The sequence below is a fragment of the Furipterus horrens genome, unplaced genomic scaffold (assembly GCF_987537825.1).
Source record: "Furipterus horrens unplaced genomic scaffold, mFurHor1.1.pri manual_scaffold_4, whole genome shotgun sequence".
NCBI classification, from domain to species: Eukaryota; Metazoa; Chordata; class Mammalia; order Chiroptera; family Furipteridae; genus Furipterus; species Furipterus horrens.
This window is the reverse complement of record NW_028327174.1, coordinates 148,772,968-148,790,273: the sequence shown is the minus strand read 5'-3', so window position 1 is coordinate 148,790,273 and position 17,306 is coordinate 148,772,968. Positions and strand designations below refer to the sequence as shown.

General features: G+C 34.0%; 1 protein-coding gene across 2 annotated transcripts in view; it reads left to right on the top strand.

The window, feature by feature from the left end:
• The window catches only part of UHRF2 (ubiquitin like with PHD and ring finger domains 2), an 81,134-nt gene extending 64,125 nt beyond the window's left edge, over positions 1 to 17,009 (top strand). For both annotated transcript variants that reach the window (XM_090274110.1, XM_090274109.1), the window contains 7 exons: positions 3,119 to 3,225; positions 6,712 to 6,874; positions 7,559 to 7,699; positions 9,923 to 10,022; positions 10,342 to 10,499; positions 14,378 to 14,476; positions 15,979 to 17,009. In XM_090274110.1, coding sequence (XP_090130236.1) covers positions 3,119 to 3,225; positions 6,712 to 6,874; positions 7,559 to 7,699; positions 9,923 to 10,022; positions 10,342 to 10,499; positions 14,378 to 14,476; positions 15,979 to 16,125 — 915 coding nt within the window. In that variant the 3' untranslated portion in view covers positions 16,126 to 17,009. The remainder of the gene's footprint in view (positions 1 to 3,118; positions 3,226 to 6,711; positions 6,875 to 7,558; positions 7,700 to 9,922; positions 10,023 to 10,341; positions 10,500 to 14,377; positions 14,477 to 15,978) is intronic.
• Positions 17,010 to 17,306: the final 297 nt, after the last annotated feature.

Here is a 17,306-nt window from a genome sequence, read left to right as displayed (position 1 = left end):
TTGTTTAACTATTCACCTCTGGAAGAACATGGGTTATTTTCAATATTGTCTATTATGAATAAAACTGCAATAAACATTTGTATACAGGTTTTTTTTGTTTTTGTTTTTTTCCCTTGACAAAGGTCTTCAATTCTCTGGGATAAATCCCCAGAGTACAGTTGCTCGGTTGAATGGTGTTGATATGCACATTTCAAAGTTATATCTTTTAAGTATTTTTCAGAAATATAAAAATGTTATATGCCTTATTGAAATCAGCACTTTAAGTTTTTTTTTAAGGCTCTGTAAGAAAACATAGTAACTGAAGTGGAGTCTTTTAAACATGTTTTTAGCAACCAGACAATTGTATTTGATCTGAGCTATGACATTTGTGCTAAGACCTTGGCCAAATTATTTAATTCCACTAAACCTCTGTTTCCCCATGTGTAGAATAGAAAAAATAGTATCGTAATTTTGTATCAGAAAGTTACTGATTTTAAATGACATAACTTATGTAGTCCTGGACATATAGTAAGGATTCAGACAGTTCTACGGTCTGGATCAGAAGCTTATCTTAAATATATGAAACACATAAACATGTGATTGTAAAGCTAAAAACAAGTACCAAGTTGAAGTGAGGTGGGTGTTATTACTTCCTCTTTTCCGTCTTTTGAATATAGTTACTAGTCAGATGTTAAACATTTGTGGAGTAAAATGCTGATGAGGTGTCATAAGCTGTTAATTCTATTATATAATGTAAAGAATAATTTACGACTAAAATACTTAGGCTTAATTGCCAACTAAGATGTATCTGGAGATGTTCTATTTTGTAAGTATTTTTAATCTTTTGATCTTAGTCTTAGCTACAGAAATAGGTGGAGGAAGCCTAAATACAGTTTTCTCATTCAAGAAAAAGTTTTGTTCTAAAACTTTTAATTCAGTATAACATTCATGGACCCAGTGATTTTTTTTTTTTTTTCTGTTAAGATGAATGGACATGAAGCTGATAAAAGCTAACATTTTGGTCTAGTAACTTGAGAATTAATCAAATGCTAGCTTTGTGCCTTGATTTTGGTGACCTCACTTGAGAAATGAGGTCACCTCCCTCTTCACAGTTGTCCTGAGAAGTAGTTTACTAGTGATCAGGAACAGACTCTGGAACCATGCTGTTTGGTTTTGTGTTCTGGTGCCATCTCTTCTTATTAGCTGTGTGATCTTAGGCAAGTGAGTAGGTAAACTGCTCTGCCTCATCTATAAAATAGGGTTTATAAGACACACCTCATAGGGTTAATGTGAGGATTAAATGAATTAATCCTATGTGAAATGCTTAGCCTAACTTTCACAGATAGCGTTAGGTAGGTATTATCAGTAGTGGCAGTACCCAGCTTTACAGGCATGGAAGGGTTATTATGAGAGAGAAACTGGCAAAAATTGAGGCTGTATTCTAGACAGCCTTGAATTAAGGAATCATTAGAGGTGTCTGGGGAAAGTTTAATGATTTTAATTGTGCTATAGGATATTTATCTGATAGTCTTTGGGCAGGGTGGAGGTGAGAGTACTGAGATGACTGTCTTTTTACTTGATAAGAGTGATGGCAGGACTGGGAGCACCCAGCTTATTGTGTTAGGCAGCTGCTTTGTAGCTTGGAGAAGAGTGGAGATTGGAAAATCCTGGGAAATTTATTCACTCTGGGGCAGACTATATCCCCTGTGTAAATGATAGCTGCTTTATTTGAGCTTTTCCCAGGCAGCAATCTTGTTCAAGCTACTACCTCACAGGAGTACAGCTTCGTAGAGCATGGACTAGAAAACGCAACAAATTTAGGCTGATCATTTTTCATGGGGAAAATAGTCTGAAATAATAATGACAGTTCTGACAGTCTGGCAGTTTTTCCCCCACAATGATATTTAAAAGTTTTTGTTGGTACAAAGATTAAAGTATAGAAGAGTTAGTAATAGAATTTTCACTATTTGTACTTGATTATTAGCTGCTTAAAGAATATTCAGAAGTGCTTTTGTTCTTCTGTTTGAAACATTGTTTATCTTAGGTTGTCCCTCTTATGTGCTCCTAGTTACCACTGCTTTTTCCCTTATAGGACGACCACAATTACAATTTCAAAGTTGACAGGGTTATGAATATGGGCATTATGAAGTTAATCCAGATGTCATTTGGAAAACTTTCTAATCAATTTAAGAAGTATTCTGGACTGTAATAGATGTACTTACTATTAGAATTCCTTCCAATGGAATATACACTAAAGATGAAATTTCTTAATGCCTTATTCTTTAAAATATAGACCTTAATATTGGATCAACAAAAGGTGAATTCAGTGTATAATTGACCTTTATTACAAGTAAGAATTTAGAAGAGAAAACTTTATTAAGGTTATTCTGAACTAGTTAACTTAAATAATCTTGCATTAAAGAAGAATTAATATGCATATTTGTATTATTTTTCTCCATTTATTTTGGGTACTTAATCAGGTAGAGACTTAATATCTACATAAATTTGTAGCTACTACAGAAATATTTATGGAGCTAGTTAATGTATCATCCACTTCCTTTGGTCTTTTTTTCACATTTGGTAGACACTTCATAAAACTTAATGATAGGTAATTATTTTACTTTAATGTAATTTGAGTTAACTCATAGAGCCTGAGATGTGGGGAATTTACCGTGCTGTTAGGATTTTAAAGTTGAAATACAGCACCAAATTTGGGTATGGTGTAGATTGCTGCTGGGAAATCAGTTACAGTATATTTATTAAAATGGTACTCCATAAAGAACCTAGAAGCTAATATTGATAAGTTTATTTTAATAACACTGAATTAAGTGAAACAATATTCCCAACCCATAAGAGCTAATTTTGCAACATTCTATAGATTATTTGATTGTATATATAGCATGAGAATAGCAGTACTTGGAGGTATATAACTTTAAAATGAAATCTTTAGATCAAGTGATATAACTTGAAGGTATACTACACATAAGATTGCATTTGGATTGGACCTTATTTTGGTAGATACCTTGAAAGAACATGTCAGTGTACAACATCCTAAACAGATGTTCTGACTCTGAAACAAGAATTGATGAAGTTATACTTGGGTTTAGGTGTCTTAATGTTGAAAACTCTTCTCCTGCAGGACCGAGGTGATGAATTCACATACACTGGGAGTGGTGGTAAAAACCTTGCTGGCAATAAAAGAATTGGTGCACCATCGGCTGATCAGACATTAACAAACATGAACAGGTACTCTTTATTGTTTTAGTTTGTAAAGATTACTTAGAATATGGACTTTGTATAAATGTTTGGTTATAGGACCATAATTTTTAACTTGAACTGTAGAGGAGAATCTTAAATTGAAAGTTGAAGATCTAAAATTAAAATCCCATTACCTGATAATATAATTTTTGCAAGTATCTTATTTTTTTGAGTTATTATTTTTAAAATGACATAATTCCCAGTATTAATATATGTGCTTTGCATTTGAAAACATGTTGAAACCTTTGAAAGAAAGGAGACTATAATTTAAGTGAAATTGAGGACAAGGTGGCTTATCTACTACCTTATAGGTCAAAGTTTTGTTCTCCTCAACACAGATTTGTCTTTTAAAGTGACAGAGTTTTTTTTAGAAGAGATACACTAATATGGAACGGGGCTATGTCTGGGAGCCATGTTTATATGTATCAAATAACTAAATCAAAAATATGCTCAAGGTGTTTTTAAGATTTATAATAGATTATTTAAATGTTGTAAGAGAGAATGTTCAGTGACAAAAGTGAGCTTTTTTAACTAAATGCTTGTAAAGCATTACAAAAGAGCCACCTTGTGTTGACCTTAATTCTATAGAAGTATCGATGACATCCAGCTTCCATGGGAAAGAAAATTTAATAACTTCAAAATGTTTTATTTCATAAATGCATGCTAATATAAAAAAGTAACACAGACAAACCATCAGATACCACTGACTACATTATAACTTGTGATACTGATAATTTTATATAATTTCATAAAGCTTAATTTTTTTTGTATTCTAGTAATAAGGGTATTTTGTGGGTTATTGAGTAAAAGTGAGTGTTTTTCACTTTCTTGAGATTTAATCACTTGGTTTTAAGCAGTGTCCCCATAATTTCTGATTAACGTGTGAAATAAAGAATATACCAGTATGATTTCAAGACTTTGTTGCATACCAAGTTATATAGAATCTGTTTTCATGTCTTCCTTCTATATTATTTCTGACAGTAGGATTATTTTACTGAACCAGCAGAGGAGACAGGTCAGATTTGCTGGTGAAAACATTCCTGAGGCAGGATTCCAGTCACTGTCTAGTCTTTTTCTAGCAAGAGAGCAGCTCTTTAGAAGGAGTGATCTTAAAAGGAGTTAGAAATATTTTGATGTGTTTTTGGCAATGAAAATGTCTTGAATTTACAGAAGGCTTTTCTAGGTTGTCATATCTGGAAATTATATTTTTTCCTTTAATAATAATAGATTATTTTGCTTGAATGAAACTTCTTTCATAACAACCTACACTTGAAATGTACACAGTAGATCGACTCTTTTCAAGCTTTTGAAGACTCTTAATGAGTGTACCCTGTGTTATATTTTCATCACAAAATAATTGACAAAAGTAGTAAAAATGTTTTAATAGGAAGGTAGTGAAAATGGATATTAACTCAGAATACTTTAGGACTGATATATCATAGAGACTGACATCCATTTAGTTAATTTATACATTTAGCTGTGAGTGTGCCTTGTGATCGATGGTAAAGACCTCTTGAGCAAAGGTACCTATATGTTTTAGAAACATGAAAACTGAGGTGAAACGCCCTTAGCTCTGACCTACAATATACTCTTTCCTAAATAGTTTATGGTCTAATTCATTTTTGCTTCTCTACTAAGAGGTAGTTTGATACCTGCTTTTTGCTTTTGAGAAATGTGTTTCTATTTCTTCTCAGCTCTTCCATTTCATGAAACTGAAAAGGGCAGCACTAGGTAACCTGGCCATCCTTTGTCAGGGCAGTTAGAGGCAACTGATTGAGCTGTGGCTAGAGTAATGGAAGAGCCTTGTTGTTTTGGCTAGTTTCATCCTCTTGGACTCTTCTCACATACTTGAACAGCCTGAACACTTATGTGAAGCTAGAAGTGAGTTAATGCCAGTTAGTGCTGGCAGTCATTATGACTGACGGTACCAGTGAGCACCAAAGCATTCCACTCATTAACATGAAGATAGTATTTATCCTTATGTTAAGTCTTTAAGAAGATGAAGTATGTATTGAGATAGATATTCCTTAAATAAGATGTAATACTAGCTCTAGAGTTGATGGCTATATTTTCTTCTACCTCTTAGAGTTTTAATGCATCTCCCTTTGCGATAATAGATAAGTTAGTAAGCTTTAACTCTTTGGGCACATCTATAAATTTTTTTTTTTTTTTTTTAGAAACACTAAGTTAATTTACTAAAGAACAGTATAACTATGATCAAGATATTTTAGTGAATTAGTCACTTACTCTTAAGACTTATTTTTTGAGCCTGCAAAAAGAGAACTATACTTGGAACAAGTATTTTGTATCATGTCTCATTTCACCAGATTGTGTGTTGTCTATTTTTTTTAAGGTTTTATTTATTTACTTTTAGAGAAAGGGGAAGGGAGAGGGAAAGAGAGGAAGAAAAACATCAATATGTGATTGCCTCTCAAGTGCCCCCAACTGGGGACCTGGCCCACAACCCAGACATGTGCCCTGACTGGGAATCAAACTGGTGACCTTTCAGTTTGCAGGCCAGTGCTCAGTCCACTGAACCATGCCATCCAGGGTGTGTCTGCATTTTTGACCTCACGTGTTCTTAATGGTTTTTTTTCACCTAAGTTAGGAAGTAGGTATCAGAGAGGAAAAAATACGAATTTTAAATAGATTCTAGTTTGGTGGGATTTTTTTGAGTTTTGTTTTGTTTTTGACAGGACTAAATTCCCCAGGAAAGGTCTTCTAACATCTAATAACTTTACTGATGAATTATTACTGAGTACGCATACTAAGGAAGCTTTAGCTAAATCAAGTGTTGCTTCCAGCTCAGCGTTCCTCCTTGTTCATGTGTCATCAGTAAAATGCAGAGATCTTGAGCAGCCAGAATCTTTATTGTCATGATTTAGCACAGACATTTGAATGCTTCATTTTTATTTAAGCTTGTTTTTACCAGAGGTCTTTAAAGGGTATTCTCATATTGAACTTGTTCTTAATATCTTCTAGACTTTAAGGAATCTCTGTTGTCTGGAACATAGAAAGTAGACCTAGAGAGGTCATTCATACCTTGCTGAAATTCTGAATTTCTTTCTACATTATTCCAGCAATTTACCTCACTCCCTATCAAAAATAACTATTAGAACAATCAGTTGCTTTAGTTTTCCAACTTTTTCCCTTTCCTCAACAAACGTTATTTAAAGAAAATTCCATGTATTTCTAGTTGTTTTCTATTATACGTGGCACAGATGTTATTACTTTCAGAAGAACCCTACAGGCTATCTGAGAACCAATCCCCTGGCTTGGGGGTGACATCAGAAAACTGATTTGTCTTCTCTGCTGGTGGGGGAAAGCATAATCCTATTATCTGGAATAATATGGAAAGAATCATAGAATCTTAACCTTCAGGTAAGGCATAATTCACCTTTTAATTGAGCTAATGATGCGATTATATACTTGAAGAAAGATTACTTGGTATAAAGACTTTGCTTTATTTTTTAGGGCATTGGCCCTAAACTGTGATGCTCCATTGGATGATAAAATTGGAGCAGAATCTCGGAATTGGAGAGCTGGTAAGCCAGTCAGAGTGATACGCAGTTTTAAAGGGAGGAAGATCAGCAAATATGCTCCTGAAGAAGGCAACAGATATGATGGCATTTATAAGGTGCTCTATCTGGCATGACCTCTTGTTAGTCATTCTTCCTGGGCTTTCAGGACAGGGTTACTACCACAGGGAACTACTCTGCTGTGGGTGGGCTGGAGGGAACATTAACCATCCTAGTTGGTATTTCTACTTTTTCTGGAAATGTAACAGATGCACAAAGTGAGCTCTTAACTTTGGTACTTTTCTGTTAAGGCTAATTTCAAATCCATAAGGGCAGAGCAATATTTTGGGTTAAATTTTTTTATAAGTTTATTCTCTATGATAAAACCATTTTAATAACTTGGCCATTATAGATCTTAATTCTTATATATCTTTCAGAATAATTTTAAGTGCAATAGATTTTCAAGCAGAGCACATTATAATTTTAAAAATAGGTTGCATTGTTTGTTTAGAAAACAGAGGCATTTACTGCCGCCATTTCTATTTACTATTATATATAATTATATTAATTAAGCATAATCTTGTTAGTATTACAAATTTATAGTAATTGTACTTATATGGGAACCATCAATAAGAAATAAGGTCAAAATAATATTTTGGTAATATTCTTAATTCATTTCCTATTACAGCAAAACAAGTACCTTTGAAATTGAATTTAGTTTTGGCAAGTTTAAATCACTAATATGATGACATTATAAGTTTGAACTTTAAATCTCAAAGTACTACTGAAATATTATGATTTAGGTGGTGAAATACTGGCCAGAGATTTCATCAAGCCATGGGTTCCTGGTTTGGCGCTATCTTTTAAGAAGAGATGATGTTGAGCCTGCTCCTTGGACTTCAGAAGGAATAGAACGATCAAGGAGATTATGCCTACGTTTACAGGTTAGATTACATTTGTGTAGGCTACCATATATTCATAAAAATGTTACACCTCTACTATCAACCTGCTTTAATGCTGGATATAACCCACAGCAGTTGATCAGTGGATGGTAAGGGGTAAAATTGAGATCATGCAAGTATACAGGAGGAAAAGCAATAAAAAGGTAGCATCCTAGGTGTCAGACTGTCCTCAGACCAAGAACTGTGCTTAGGAAAAGTTGGGCTGGTCAATGAAAAGTATTTTCAATTCAATATGGAAATGACTTGAAGTATGAGGGAAAGGGATGCATAAAATTCAGGTGTAGGAGACCTTGAGAAGGGAATTTTATCCTAGATGGCACCGGGGGTGTGTCTCCAGTAGGGGAAGGGGGGAGGTGGCTTATAAGAGTGGTCTGCTTCCTACCCTTCTCACTTTTCCTCACCCCTTTTCTCTCTTCCCCCTCAAAGCTGCTACCCTGTCCTATCACCACCATTAGTGTTGTGCCTTTTTTTTCCCTTTGCCCATGCTCAGCTGTTAACCCATATAAGACTTTGTTGGTTTTGTGTGCATAGTGGATGGTACGGCTACATTCCCCCTCCACTGCCTATACACCATAGACTTTGTCTCTGACACTGACTTGCATGGTTTCAGTTCACCCTCCATCATTCCCCATTGTTATGCTTTCCGTAAAGACTACCAGCTTTGTCATTTTCCCTGGCTCTGCCCACACTGCATGTGTAGGGGCTGAACTATGGGCAAGTGTCTGACCACCCAGGCAGGTGAGTGTGTGTCTTCTAGTGCAAGTCTGTTTCTGTTTTTGTTTTCTTTTTAATTCATAGACTTTATTGTTTAAATGAGACCCATCAGCTGCTAAAATAATGAACTGCCAAAATACAGTTGACCCTTGGGCAACATGGGGGCTGGGGGAGTAAAACCTTGCACAGTCAAGAAGCCATATATAACTTTTGATTCTGCAAAAACTAATAACCTGCTGTTTTTCAGGAGCCTTTCTGATAACATAAACAGACTATTGACATATATTTTGTATATGTATTATATACTATGTTCTTACAATAAAGTAAGCTAAAGAAAAAATGTTAAGAAAAATCTAAGAAAATACATTTACAGTATTGTGCTGTATTTATAAATTCTGTAAGTTTATGTCATCATTTTGCAAGATTGTCAGTACCTATATCAATATTATCTTACATGATACAAAACAGTGTAGATATTATATGTTATAACAATAGATATGAAAAATGAAAAGGTAATGTGAAAAAGAAATATATATTTATAGGTATAGCAATTCATGTAATGAAATCTCCAAGAAAAATTTTTCAATATATTTATTGAAAAAAATTTACACATAAATGGGCGCACATATGTCAAAACTTTGTTGTTCAAGAGTCAACTGTAATTCTTTTTGTAACTGATATTTTAAAAAAATAAAACTTTTTGTTAAATTCATTTTTAAAAGACTTGTTCAGATCCATTGTTCATCAAAGAATGTTCTGGAAAGGTTAGACGTGAAACTGAGCAGAAGCGTATAAGCCCATCCACTATGATGAGTTAAGGTATCATTAATGAAGACTGAAACATATTGAGCTTTAAACATGAGTGTTATCACAAAGCATAGCCCAAAGGAAAAAAAGTAGACAGTGAAATACAAGGATAATAGGTAGAATTTATTCATCAAAATCTGACCTTTGGCTGATAAAGAATTCAGTAATTTAGTGGTGTTAGGTCTTATGCTTTTATTACCCCACACTCCAATTTTTAAGAGTAAGAAGTTTGGCCCTTAATGTTTTGGTGGGGTTTCTTTTGTTTTTTAGATTGGCCCCACAATTTAGTGTAATCCCATCGATATGAGTACCATCTGTTGTGCTCTGTGGTTGATCTTCACTTGCCTTCATATCAAGATTCTACTTTTCTTCCTCAGTTTTCAAGCCACCTAGTTACAACTCCTGTAAACTTCTTTCCTATCTTAGATCTGAAACTAAGATCATTGTATTATAAAATGGAATTTGTTAACAATCAAAACTACATGGTTTTACACTGAATTTGGGATTTTAATAGTCTTCTGTCCTTTGAATTTTGTTTTTTAAATGTCATTTCTTTATATAAAGTTGTTCAGTTAGGGAAAAAATGGATCCTGCTCTCTCCCCTTTCTAAATTTCTCACCAGGATCTAGAAACCCCCTTCTCTGTGAAGTTTAAGTCTACATTGTACTTTTCCCCTCCCATCAGTATCCAGTAGGTTACCCTTCAGATAAGGAAGGGAAGAAGACTAAAGGACAGTCAAAGAAGCAGGCCAGTGGAGCCTCAAAGAGGCCGACTCCGGATGATGGTAGGTAATGATTACAGGAAATAAATCCTAATGACCTAGTTTCTGATAAAGAGAAATATTAAGAGAGTAAATTGAGAAACTCATAAGAAATTAAAAGCAAAGTGAAGGGGTTTTGGTGTGGGGGTTACTTTTATTGTGTTTTAGTAGTGTCAGAATCACAACAGCAGCATATAGTGTCCTAAACCTCTGGGGAAATTAGATGCTGCTTTATGCAGGTTATGTTCATGCTAAACATAACTGGTGCCAGTTAACTCTTTTGTTTCATAGTTCTGCTTAGAACCACTTACAAGTCTTCTGATGTATTCTTAAATAAATCTAGATGAATGTCCAAGTGCCTCCAAAGTATTCAAAGCATCAGATTCAGCAGAAGCAGTTGAGGCTTTCCAACTAACCCCTCAACAACAACATCTAATCAGAGAAGATCATCAAAACCAGAAACTATGGGATGAAGTGCTTGCACATCTTGTGGAAGGACCAGTATGTAAAGATTTTTTTTCATATAATCACATGCCTTTACTTATTTTTAACTTTATGTTTAAGTGTAGTTGACATACAATACTATATTAGTGTCAGGTGAACAACATAGTGATTAGACATTTATATACCTGGTCACCATAAGTCTAGTAATCATCTGTCACCATACATAGTTATGATTTTTAAAATAATAATGTCCTGATATTAACAAATGGTGGAAAATAATTTCCCTATTAAGTATCATTTTCACAAGTCAGTCAAAACTTGATCCTTGAATCTTTTCATCCAGTGCCTCCAACTTTCAGAAACAATCTGAGGCAGTACTTACATGCTTCTGAATTTATTTTAGACCTCTTAGATATTGGTTTTGACCTCTCTGTGCCTGAACTTAATAATTTATGTTGAGGTACTATTCATGGGAAAATTTTTCAGTTGTGAAACATACTCAACTTAATCTAAAACTTACCAGGAGAGTTTTTGTTATATTTCAAAGTTCCTTGATAGTTTTAAGTCTTAAGGAGTTCAGCACAATTTTAATGCCTGCATGTTCCACCTAGAGGTAATAAACCAGCATTGATCTGTTTAAGTACTTCATATGTTTTAGATTTTTTTGGTAGTCATAAAATTTTTAAATGAGAAGGAATTTGAGTTAACTGATATGTGGATTTTGTATTAAGCCTTTTTGCAAACAAAGCTTTCTTATCAGATGCCCAAAGCTTAGAGGTTTCAAATATGAATTTTCTATTCATTCCTTGCTTGCTCACTTGCTTTTATTGTCTTAAATTTTGCTTATAAATTCAAATCTTCTATTTTGTTAGATTTTAACTTCTTGTCATGTGTAATACAGTTACTTTTCTGTTTTTTCTCCCAAGTATTGTGATGTGCAGCTATAGTATTCTCTTGAAATTCCAAATTATCTTGTGATCTTTTAGTGATTTCTTCTTTCCAAGTTTCTTTTTATTTCTCTCTGTATTAGAACGTCTCGTGTGTCTGAAATGGGGTTAATGAATATCTGTGTACTTTCTATCTGTATTTACAGGGAACTCTCAGAGTTTTTGTGTTGCATTTTATTTCAGAAACAGTCATCATTATTATATAAAGGAAGAACCTTCCTGATATAATTTTTAAACTTAAAAAATGGTTAAGGTTTATCAAATACCCTTTGGATTTATATTGCAATCATCATTTCCTTTGCCTAAAAATGTGCTATATTGGGTTATCCTTGGTAGTAGGAGACTTGTGTTTTTGGCAGACAGAAGTAAAGTGATTTAGCTCTGTGAGAAGTGTTACTTGATTTTTAGCCAAGAAACCCAGGCATAAGGAGAGCCTTACTTTGGTAGAATAAGAAAGATACAGCAAGCAGTTGTTGATCATGGTCTAATTACTCTCTGTTTAGAGAGGATACAACTAGTTGGTGATAACTCAGGTGAGTTCTAGCTGTGGGTGGGCAGGGGAAAAAGAGCAGATATCAGTGAAGGAAAGCCACCTGAGTGTACACAGAACTACTTCTGCACATCTGTTGTCCCGGTTGGACATGTGTATTGAGCTTCAGTGTGAAGTTTTTAATATTGTTATCAAAAAGAAAAATGGTTTAATCCTGTGAGACTTGGCAAGGATGCATAAAATCAAGTATACTTTTCAATCTCTTCTTTCAATGTAACTTCTATATGAAATCAAGTAATCAGTTGACAGTTCTCAAACAAAGAAGGGCCAAAAAAATGCTGCCTGCTTGTGGAAGGATCTTACATGCATGATTGTGACGTAGCTTCTAGTGATTACTCTGCACGTTTATGTACTATTTTTGATTGCTGTGGTCAGGTTTTATGCCCATTCTCTTCAGATAAGCCAGGAACACATTTATTAAGCCAGAAAAATAAGGTGTTGGCCATGGTGACTTTTAAATAAATGAACATATATATGATATATGTATTTATATCCAAACGCCTTCCTAAGGCCCTACGTGATCTGTCATTCCTACCTACCTCTGCAGTCTCCTCTTGCTAGTGTCTCAGGCCCAACTTGCTTTGGCTACAGTGATCTCTGTTTTTTTTTAACACATTCAGTCCATTCTGGCTGCTAGGCCTTTATACAGTGAAATTCTCCTCTACGTCTCCATGTGGCTCACTCCTTCAAATCCTGTAAATCTCTGTGGTAGTATTACACCCCTCAGAGAGGCCTTCGCTGACTGCTGTTTCTGAAGTAGCCACTCTCTACTCTGTTGCTTTAATTTGCTATTTTCTTACTTATTACTATCTGAAATTGAATTTTTTAGTTTGTTCTCCTAAAAGAATGTAAAGTTTCATGAGAGCAGAGACTTGGCCTTTTTATTACTGCTACATAGCATATTGTGGCAACTCAGAATACCTCTAGTACATATATTCATGTTATAGGCACTATGGAGATACCAGGGAAGTACCAGTTGTTAACAAAGGCATTTGTCAGGGAGAGGTACCTGGTACAAAATTTATTATTTTTCCACATCTCCCCTAACCGGGTATGTTCTTTTAATGTGTTGCATAATACTTTGTTGATAATTCACTTAACTTTCATAATCTATGTTTAATAATAAATTAGTATCAAGACATAACTTTGAAATGGGATCTTTGATTTTTCTTTGAGGAATGATTGACGTAAGACATTATATTAGTTTCATTGTACACAACAAAGTGATTTGACATTTGTATATATTGCAAAATGATCACTGCAATAAGTCTAGTTAACATCTGTCACCATACATAGTTACAGAAATTTTTTTCTTGTGATGAGAACTTTTAAGATTTAATTTCTTAGCAGCTTTCAGGTAGGCAATACAGTCTTATTAACTATAGTCACTATGCTGCACTTTACATCACCAGGAGTCATTTATTTTTATAACTGGAAGTTATGTACCTGTTGACTCTCTTCAACCATTTTACCTACCCCCCAACCCACCCCTGGCAACACCAATTTATTCTCCGTATCTATGAAGTTAGGTTTGTTTGTTTGTTTAGATTCCACATATAAGTGAGATCATATGGTATTTGTTTATACTTTGGGATCTTAGATTTTTTAAATTTTTACTTGAAATTTTAAATACTACCTTTTCTACTAACATAAAAAAACATTAAAATACACTCCCCTGCTACCAAAAATAACTGAATGGAGGATTAATTATCCTTGTGACTATTCAAAAAACTACTTATCCTTCTAGTTTAAAAGTAACAAACAACTTGGATAAAATGGAACTAGTAATGGTTTTGATGAATAAATAATATCCATTTGATCTTGTTTGTTTTCTATGGCTTTACCTTTTATAATTTAGTCCCAATTTTAGTAACTTTAACATCAGGAAAATATGGGATTTGGGTGTTGAGGCAAAATATCACAAGATAATCCTAGGAAAATAAATATATAGATTTTTTTGTGGTCTTAGATACTATAGAGTGTTATTGCCCAGTGGCTTTTTTTTTTTTTTTTAAGCTTAAATAAATATTTGAGTTTTATAACAAAAGATTGAATAAATAATGCATGTTCATGTACTGGAATACCATACAGCTTTTTGAAAAATGTATGTAATGACCTTGAGGTAAGTTGTTTGTGATTTCTTTTTAACAGTGAAAAAATAATCTCTGGAATGTGAGGTCTAGAAGGGGCATTTACATTTTAATGCTGTATATCTGCCTTTGCAACTTTTCCAGCCCAATCCTGAGATTTAAAACTAATGTATATATCTAATGAAATGGGTTTTTTTCCAGTTTCTATATTTGCTAGTCGTCATAATCATTACTTGACTTTTTTTGTAGAATACATATTAAATGTGATTAAGACACTTTTTGAATTTTATTAATATATTACGAAATGCTAACCTTTTTTTTTTTTCTTCCTTTTTGGGTACCACCTAGAATTTTCTTAAAAAATTGGAACAATCTTTTATGTGTGTCTGCTGCCAGGAGCTAGTTTACCAGCCTGTGACAACAGATTGCCTCCACAATGTCTGTAAAGTAAGCAGAATTTCTTTCTCATTTTCCCTTATTAGGCCAGAGGCACACTAAACTCCAAGCCTGTATTTAGCATATTAAGAAGCATTTTTCCATAAAACAGAGTAGTCATAGAACCTTGTCCACTGACAAGCATTTAATTACATATTGCTGGTAAATGCATGTTTTGACTAGATAGTAATAGTAATTCAGATATATAAAGTTGAAGTAGTCTATTATGTTTGGCATTGTGACAAAGGGTTGAAATAGAGAAGAGAAAGTGAGATGTCATCGCTGTTTTCTCTTGTAGTTTTTATATGTTTCATATAGCATAGTGCAAACTGAAGTAGTTCCATGTACTTAATGGAATCTTAAACGGATTCCATCTGGCAGCATGCCCAGGGGAGCTGACCATTGTGTGGTGTGAAAGGAAAATTTGAGTTATAGTAAAAATAAGGTGGGAATCTTGCTCTGCTTCTCGGTGGTTTTGTGCCCTGACCTAACTTCTGAACTTTAGTTCCTTTTGTAAAATGGAAACAACCCTTCCACATATGTGTTTGTGCCTGGCCTTGAGTTAGTTAACTGTGTAATATATTTAGTACTTTTTAAATATATTTTTGGGAGACACATTATATGTTAAATGATGTGATAAAATATATAACTTAGTTCTAAGCAGGGAAATCCTGAATTTTTTTCTTTATGTTCTATCAGAAAAGAACAGTATTAAAATCCAGCTTAGAAGATGAGGCTAGTGAGAACCATATCTTTAACGCCTTCATTCTATCCGATGAGGAGATTAAAGCATACAAAAGTTAAGTCATTTACCTGAAGTCTCACAGTGTGTTCTAGAACAGCAATTTTCAACTGGTGCACCACAAGAATTTTTAAAACATGCAATACCTGACTATTTAGTCAAGGCCACTGACTTCTTTTCCCTTAGATTGTCAAATAAAAAAACAACAGCAGTCAATACAATAATAGTCGTCTGGTGTGAACGCCTTGTCTTGAACCATAAATATATAGGTCATATAATAGAGTTGCATCTTATTGGTCACACATGTTGCATAATAAGATAGCATCTGGTTGGTTAAGTCTTGGTACCAGAAATTGTTATACAAGTGCAGACATCTGATTTTTTAAAAAGTCACTTTGGAGCAAAAAGGATAGATAATTTTTTTAATTTTTTTTTTTTTTGTAAATCAATCAAAATTATACCTCTTTTTTTACAGATAAGCAAAAATATATTTTTTGGTGTGTCGCAGAATTTTAGTAATCAGTTTAGGTGTGCCATGAAATGAAAAAGGTTGAAAATCGCTGTACAAGAAGTAGAACTAAAGCCATGTCTGTAGACTAGTGTTATAGATTCAGGCCTTTATAATTATTCACCTTTTATATATTCGTTGTTGTTGTTGCCAAACCGTCAATTTCTAGTGCCTATTTAAAAGCATAAGTTGTTGAGTAATTTCCTACATGCTTTACCCTCAGATGCAATTGGGTGTATTTTTTTGTTTTTTGTTTTGCCTTAGGATTGTTTACAGCGTTCCTTTAAGGCTCAAGTTTTCTCCTGCCCTGCTTGCCGGCATGATCTTGGCCAGAATTACATCATGATTCCCAATGAGACTCTGCAGACTCTACTTGACCTTTTCTTCCCTGGCTATAGCAAAGGACGATGATCTGTCTACTTCCACTGTTGCTCCTGGTGATTTTTTTTTGGACAGTAAAGAATCTAAAGTGGTTGGGGGTGGGTGGGGGTGGAAGCAATGGTGGACCATATCTCTCACATTCTGAAGCAGCTAGTCCTCTTTCCTACATAGCCATCATCTTGTGTGTGTAGTAAGAGGCCCATTTCTCAACTGTCTTTTAAATATCAAAAGGTAGTTCCTGTCAGTAACAACTAGGTGTAATGAGTAAAGGTCAAAGCCTCAGCTCTAGTTGATATCCAAGTTATGATTTATTTTGCAACTACCTCAGGACAGAAAAGATTTAAGGGTTTTTTTTAAATCATTGAATAATTAGTTAAATGAAATTTTAGCTACACACTGCCTCCCAAATATTAGTTGTGCCTGGTTCATATAATTTGATTTTACAGAAAATGAAATGACACTTGAGATTGTTTGAATGAACACAGCTTCTGTAGTGTGTGTAACAAGTTTAATATCTTCTTCCATTACAGTGTGTGTTTTGCAAGGGCAGGTTCATTTTTTAGCCCATTTTGTGAGCTCCATTGTGCTTTTTTTCTGGTGTTTTATGCAAGTTGACTACTAATAATTAATGAGAACAATATGAATGCATTGTTGCTACATATGTGTAATGTGGTGTGATTTTGCACTTAAAAGAGGTATTCGGATGCTCTAATTGTAAATGTTTATGAAAAACCTCTTCTGTACTAGTCAAACTGCTTTTAGTGAGTCTCACCGGTGGGTTTACAGCTGCAGAGCATTGAGGGCTGGGCTGACTTTTGAGAGGGCTGAAATTGCTTCATATTGTGATCCTAAATTTTATATTCACTATATTCCCTAAAGTATACCTTAATAAATATTTTATGACTAGCAAAATAGCTCATCTTGCTTCACTGTTTTACATTTGTCTGGCTTATAGTATGTACTTTAAAGAATAAATCATCTCCAGTACATTTTTATTGATACAGACATTTCACACAATTTTTTACTCATGATTTTTTGGCAATGAAATCTTCGGCACATTTAAGGACAGGTTTCATCCTAGGTAGTTTTTTGTTTTTTGTTTTTTTTTAAATTTTACTGCATGGGGAAAAAATTTCAATATAAGTACCTAGTCACTAATAACTTTAGGCTTATGTCAGTTTTAGCATAATCAGTGCTACTTCTTATTTCGC